At 44.0% G+C, this 7187-nt stretch overlaps 2 protein-coding genes across 2 annotated transcripts in view; one reads left to right on the top strand and one right to left on the bottom strand.

The window, feature by feature from the left end:
* Window positions 1-7187, top strand: part of LOC114922201 (dynein regulatory complex subunit 6-like) — a gene marked incomplete at its 3' end in the record, with an annotated part of 29693 nt that overhangs the window by 14464 nt on the left and 8042 nt on the right. The window contains 2 exon segments of the mRNA XM_029282961.1: window positions 6761-6767; window positions 7084-7173. Coding sequence (XP_029138794.1) covers window positions 6761-6767; window positions 7084-7173 — 97 coding nt within the window.
* Window positions 384-5350, bottom strand: LRRC17 (leucine rich repeat containing 17). The gene is made up of 3 exons (XM_015832506.1): window positions 4565-5350; window positions 2837-2992; window positions 384-771 (listed from the first exon to the last, which is right to left on the bottom strand). Exons 1-3 carry the CDS (start codon window positions 5316-5318, stop codon window positions 401-403), a joined length of 1281 nt encoding a protein of 426 aa, XP_015687992.1. The 5' UTR covers window positions 5319-5350; the 3' UTR covers window positions 384-400.

Here is a 7187-nt window from a genome sequence, read left to right as displayed (position 1 = left end):
AGGAGGGGGGGTTGTGCTTGTCGCGAGAGCTAGGATGGGGGGGTGTTTCAGTTTTTGGCTTTACTTCGTTCGTGCCGGATTATGTAACTCATTAAAGGATTCTTTAAGGTAATTATGCCTAAAAGTTTTCTGAAAAGTTATTTGTTTCGGAACCTGACACCTTCCTTTTCACAGACGGCGGCCAAACGTGCAAAAACGACTCCGCAAAACCAATTAAAAACAGTACATTTATAAAGAACAACGCAATTAATGCCGTCTCGCGCGCTTCGTGCTGAACAATATTTCAGGAGATAGTCCATCACGAACAAACGCCACAATTACAGTATCAAAATATATATATAAACGATCCTTCTTCTTATAAAAAAAAAATACAAAAAGTTTGGATATGCCGGTGGACAAATCAATCGATTACTCTGACAATTACTGAGTGTTTTAGAGCGGTTTCTTCTATTTCATTATCCTCAAACACATCTGGATAAATAGGTAGCCTGTCTTTGGGGCACTCTTCAAAATAGCTCCTGACGTACTTCCTAACAGACCATCCTTTATATTCTCCAGGTTTTTGGCATTCTAAGCCATTATAGTGAACGTTGTAATGGTGCTTCAGCCAGTAGAAAAGATAATGGATGTTGTAGTCGCATCGCCAAGGGTTTTCTTTAAGCCGCAGTATTTTCAAAAAGTACAAATGTTCCAAGACGCCATATTCAATATTTTGCAGAGAATTGCTTGATAGGTCTAGTTCTTCCAGATTGATGAGCCCTGCAAAAGCAGCTATTCAAAAAAAAAATCAAATAAAAAAAAAATCAAATCAAATAAAAAGAATAACATTTAGTGACGACAAATAAATGACATCTCTGTTTAGAAATGTTTGTAATACTCGTACGCTGGTGGACATTAATTGGGGGCCTATTCGGATAGATTGACGAGTCCTGCAAAAGCAGCTATTCGAAAAAATTAAAAAAAAACCAAATCAGATTAAAAATAATAACATTTAGACATGACAAATGAACGATGTCTCTGTTTAGCAATGTTTGTAGTGCTCGTACGCTGGTGGAAATTTATTGGGGACCTATTCGGATAGTCGGCGTTTTGCTGTAATAAACCAAAATACAAATCATAACTGTTTAATTTCTCCCTTTGCTCGAATTAAAAACCGGGCAGTGTTTACGCCTTACGTCTCTTTAGAATGAGACATGGGTGGTTCATATTTTGATTTTGGCGAAGGAAGCAGAAATGAAGCGACTGACAGAGGCATAGAGAGAATCTGGGTGGGTGTAAGTTTGTAAAACTATTTTATCGTTTGCATTGTGCTGTATTTTCTCAGACTTGACTTAGGATGTTGTGTGCATCCAGTCACCGTGAATTTTAAACATTGTTTTGGATGACACAAACCTAAATACCTGTGGGTTAATCAGCAATCTAGGATTTACAAGCCACAGCAAATGACAGTCACTATAAGATTTCGGTGAAAGAGCTATGAATAAAACCCCTCATAAGATACTCAAGCACAATCCAGAATTATATGTTTCTCATTGACCTCCATGTTGTCTAAGAATGGCTACAAACCAAATTTAGCTGAAAAATTTGGGTTCAGTTGAGGACTATCTGTATAAGGATAGTTTGCCAGAATAAAAAGGGAGATAAGAGGGCCTGGGCCTGATGTAAACTGTATTAAAATATATTTTTCTTTCTTTTCTCAAGCCATCATCTCTCTTCTTTATTCTTTCTGATGCTAATTTGAAAGATATTAGCGTGGTGGTTACTTAGTGTCTGGATGTAATTATAGTTGTTCTTTACGCTAACTGGATGGAGAACACAGTACAGGTATCCCTCTTATTAATTCCCCCCAGCTTGTAGTGACTGAAAGGAGCTAAAGAATTCTTTTGGAGCGAATCTAACATTTCTTATCTCCTTCTTTTGAAAAGTAAGTCTTCCACGTAGCACAAAGTTGTGCGAATCGGAAAGAACACCGAATACAGTAGGGGGTCTTCAAACTTGGCCCTTTCATGACTTGTGGACTTCAACTCCCAGAATTCCTCAGCCAGCGTGCCTGGCTGAGGAATTCTGGGAGTTGAAGTCCACATAGTCATAAAAGGGCCAAGTTTGAAGACCCCTTGACTTGTGGACTTCAACTCCCAGAATTCCTCAGCCAGCGTGCCTGTCTGAGGAATTCTGGGAGTTGAAGTCCACATAGTCATAAAAGGGCCAAGTTTGAAGACCCCTTGACTTGTGGACTTCAACTCCCAGAATTCCTCAGACAGCGTGTCTGGGTGAGGAATTCTGGGAGTTGAAGTCCACAAGTCATAAAAGGGCCAAGTTTGAAGACCCCTTGACTTATGGACTTCAACTCCCAGAATTCCTCAGCCAGCGTGCCTGTCTGAGGAATTCTGGGAGTTGAAGTCCACATAGTCATAAAAGGGCCAAGTCTGAAGACCCCTGGGATACCGTCTGATAGGGAATATGACCCAAATTATATTTATAAATATAAATATATTTATAAATATATAAACGTGTTTACGTTTACATCTCTGCCTAAAGCAGCTTTAAGATGCAGGGACTACACTTCATTCCCTCACTGAGGAATTCTGGGATTTGAAGTCCACCCGTTTCAGTAGCCCAGTTGGAAAAAAAACACTGACCTAAAGAGTTAATTTTAATGACTTGTTCCAAACCTTGTCTACGTTGTTTGGATCCTAACCAATAAGCAAACTATCAAGTGTATTTTTTTTATTAAAAAAAAGCATTTCACGAAGAAACGTTGCATCATAAAATTGCAGACGAAATGCAATTGTGGGTTTAAATATTTATTGTTCTGATCTTCATGAAGTTTGCTTACCTGGGTCTATGTGAATTAGTCCGTTGCTACTGAGATTTAACACCCTCAGGTCATCTATTTCTTCAAACTCCTTGGGTCGTAGTAAAGTGATTTTGTTACTGGAAATATCAAGCTTAACTGTGTCTGGAGATATATTGCTTGGGACTTTTTTTAAATCTTGAGAGGAAAAAAAAATACACAATTACAGGGAGATATTTATATTATAAACTTGATGTTCCGTGTTCTGCATCTAGGGTTTTTTTCCCCCCCTCTTGCTATCAGTCGGATGAACACCTAATCCCCACAGCACTATCTTAGGCCTAAGGATATTTACTCATGTAGTAGCGCTGTATTACTTTTACCCTTCTCATCTTTCCCATTACCTTCCCCTATTGCAGGGGTAGACAACTTTGGCTCTTTTATGACTCGTGGACTTCAACTCCCAGAATTCCTCAGTCGGCCATTTTGATGACACTGCTGGCTCAGGAATTCTGGGAGTTGAAGTCCACGAGTCACAAAAGAGCCAAGGTTGCCTACTCCTGCACTGGTATCTTGTGATTTTACTACTCCGTTGCTTTGCATCTAGGCTGAGAGCTTCTGCACCAGGGAAAAATTCCTTCTGTGTCCAATCCCACTTGGCCCACGAAGAATATTCTATATTCTGCATTCTATTAGCAAAAGTTTTCCATACTATTTCCAAAGTTTTCAATGGCACCGTTGGGTCTTTTTACTTTTCAAAAGTGATACCCAATCACAGGTAATCCTTGACTNTTGCTTTGCATCTAGGCTGAGAGCTTCTGCACCAGGGAAAAATTCCTTCTGTGTCCAATCCCACTTGGCCCACGAAGAATATTCTATATTCTGCATTCTATTAGCAAAAGTTTTCCATACTATTTCCAAAGTTTTCAATGGCACCGTTGGGTCTTTTTACTTTTCAAAAGTGATACCCAATCACAGGTAATCCTTGACTTACAACAATACGTTTAGTGACCGTTTGAAGTTACAACAGCACGGGGAAAAAGGGACTTGCGAATGTTTTTCACACTTACGACCGTTGTAGTACCTCCACGCTCACGGGGTCAAAATTGAGCCACTTCGCAACCGACTCATATTTATGACGGTTATGGTGTCCCAGGCTGATGTGATCCCCTTTTGTGAACTTCTGAGAAGGAACGTCATAGGGAAGCAAGATTCAGTTAACAACGGTGTGACTGACTTATCAGCTGCAGCGATTCACTTAACGGTGGCAGGAAAAGTCGTAAAATGGGACAAAACTCGCTTAACAACGGTCTCGCGTAGCCACGAAAAATTTGGGTTCAGTTACGGTTGTATGTTGAGGACTACCTAGCTAAGATCAGAAACTAACATCTCTTTGGCTGCAGGATATGTTAGGAAATAAATATGTCATAAATACGAGTCGGTTGCAAATTTTGATCACCTGGAGATGCTGCAACCGTCGTAAGCGGGAAAAACATCCATAAGTCCCTTTTTCCAAAGCATTGACCACTGAAAGTCTGAGTTCTGGGAGTTGAAGTCCACGAGTCATAAAAGAGCCAGGGTTGCCTACCTCTGGCCTAAGCCTAGGCCGCTTTCTGACTCGTGGACTTCAACTCCCAGAATTCCTGAGCCAGCCTGGCTCAGCTTGGAAACCTCTCCCTTTCCCCTCAGCATGGCTGGCTCAGGAATTCTGGGAGTTGAAGTCCATGAGTCATAAAAGAGCCAAAGTTGTCTACCCCGACATATACAAACCTTTCCTCCTGCAATCCAGTGTTTTTACGGGAAACACGTAGGTGTGACAAAGCGAAGAGTCAAATTCAGGTCTGGCAATTTCAGGTTTCGGCGCCGGCGGTAAGTCGGCTTTGTCGCCGCAGAACTGTTCGGCTTGTAGGTCCTTGAGCTTTCGACCCTTCGCCTCTTCCGGCTGTGCACATTTGGCGTAATTCGCCAAGTTCCGGTTCCTTGGAAGCTGCAGCATCGTTACGAGCGACTCCAACTGACAGCTGCAGTGCCAGGGGTTGTCGTACAGGCGCAAGTAACTCAGGAAAGGCATGTAGATGAACACCTCCTCCGACAAAACCTTCAGCTTGTTGTGCTGTAACAAAAGGGTGGTCAGTTTGTTCAGGCCCCAGAAAGCCTGATCCTCGATTTTGGAGATCTGGTTTTGTTGCAAATCGAGACTTTTCAGTTTTTGGAATCGGGAGAACATGTTGTTCTTCAGCTTACGGATTGCGTTTTGGGATAGCAGCATGTGCTTTAAGTCTTCCGGCCCTTCGGGCGGGACAAATGTCAGTTTTCTGTCTTGACAATCTAAGTACTTCTCAAAGAGATACGTGTAGACGTCGCAGGGAGGATTCGGCGTGAAGCGCTTCGCAAGGCCGGATCCTTTCCCTAAACCGTTTCCCCTTCCGTTGTTTGCTTTCCTCCTGGAGTTTCCATTTCGCCCTTTCCTCAGATCAGCCGCTTGACTAAAGAAAAGTAGTATGATAATAGTAACCATTTGCATCCTGACATCCAGCTGGCCCCCACTGCTTTATGCGACAGCTGGAACCGTGCAAGGGTGTTCCTTTGAAATCTGACTGCTGAGAGTCCGTATGACGGAGGCACAAACTGGGGTGTGTGAAATTTCCCTGTTCGGGGAGGGGAACAAAAATGCAGAGTATTATAAAGATGTTGAGGTGACGGTTGACAGAAAGAATGGAAACCGTGATAAGACCGTGATGGCAAACCTTTTAGAGACCGAGTGCCCAAACTGCAACCCAAAACCCATTTATTTATCGCAAAGTGCCAGGGCTGCATCAGCATTGTGGTGCCCTCGGGGGGGGCGGGTGTGCGTGGCCCACTGGGTCAGTGTGGCTGCAGTGGTCATGGCAGACTAGGTGAGCGTGGCTGGGGCCAGTCCCTCGCCATCTCCGAGGCATCCCCGGGGGGCCAACGCCGCTTGCTTGCTCACTTCCTGCCCTGTCGCTTCCAAACGCCACGTGCTCGCTACTGTGGCGAACTCTGCTGGGGCAACGGCGTGCGTGCCCACAGAGAGGGCTCTGAGTGCCGCCTCTGACACGCGTGCCATAGGTTCGCCACCACTGGTATAAGATAAGCTATTCTTTCCAGCGTAACGGACACAGGACGGTGATTTTAAGGAGGAATTTGGGGTCTCGACGACACAAAACAGACGAGGGTGAAGATTCGTCCTCCGAGCTTGTGGGTTGGTTCCCCAACGTTTCGTTACCAGGCTGGGTAACATCTTCACCACCCTAAACTCCGCTGACGATGTCACCCAGCCTGGTAACGAAACATTCGGAAACCGACTCACAAGCTCGGAGGACAAAGCCTTCACCCTCATCCTACAGATATTCGCCACCATTGTAAACAAAACGGATGCTTAGAAAGCGTGCAGAGAAGAGCAAGGAAGATGATCGGGGGTCTGGAGGCTAAATGGTAGGACGAACGGCTGAGGGAGCTAGGTATGCCTAGCCTAACAACAAGAAGGACGAAGGGTGACATGACGGCAGTCTTCCAGGACTTGAGGGGCTGTCCTAGAGAAGAGGGGGCTGACTTATTCTCCAAAGCGCTTGAAGGCCAGAGAAGAAGTAGCAGGTAGAAGCTCATCAAAGACACATCCAAACTGGAACCAAGACAGTGAGAACAATTATAAAGGAGAGAAGCAACCTAGAAACTTCCTGACAGTTAGAACAATTAGCCAGTGGAACAACCTGCCTCCAGAAGCTGTGAATGCTCCAAGAGAAGAGACTGGACATCCATTTGTCTGAAATGATATAGGGCAGTGGTGGCGAACCTATGGCACGCGTGCCAGAGGCGGCACTCAGAGCCCTCTCTGTGGGCACGCGTGCCATGCCCCGGAGATGGCAACCATCCCTCTTCAACCAGCCGCCCACTAACTCGCCGAGGTCCCACATGGTCGGATGCATCCCAGCACCCATGTGCTCGCTGGCCTGTGTGTGCAGGGGCCGATGGTGTCAGGCGTTTCTTCTTTCCAACTGATTTAATTAAGCGAGTACGTATGCATACGGGATAAAAAAAATGCATAGCAAAGGGTTTAGCTGCTCTTTGCTAAGCCAAGCTAAACCTGGATCCAATTTATAGTAAGTGCCCTTAAATAACTAATGCTAAATAGCTTCTACTGTTCATGCCTAAAATAGATCCTCCTCTAAATAATGTAACATAAACCTTTTCTTGGGTCAAATTTGATGACTCATACTTTCAGGAACCAAAAATTTATATTGTTATTTCTCAGGCCTTGCCAGTTGGAGACTGGTTTAAAATGATACGGTTTCTTTGTTTTTTTAGGTCGGTGTATGAATTTACAAGAGTTAAATGTTTCCCAGTATCAAGGGTTAAATGTAAGTATTACCCT

Source organism: Protobothrops mucrosquamatus, unplaced genomic scaffold (assembly GCF_001527695.2).
Source record: "Protobothrops mucrosquamatus isolate PMUCROS unplaced genomic scaffold, P.Mucros_1.0 scaffold_28, whole genome shotgun sequence".
Lineage (NCBI taxonomy): Eukaryota > Metazoa > Chordata > Lepidosauria > Squamata > Viperidae > Protobothrops > Protobothrops mucrosquamatus.
This window is presented reverse-complemented; position numbering and strand designations above follow the sequence as displayed.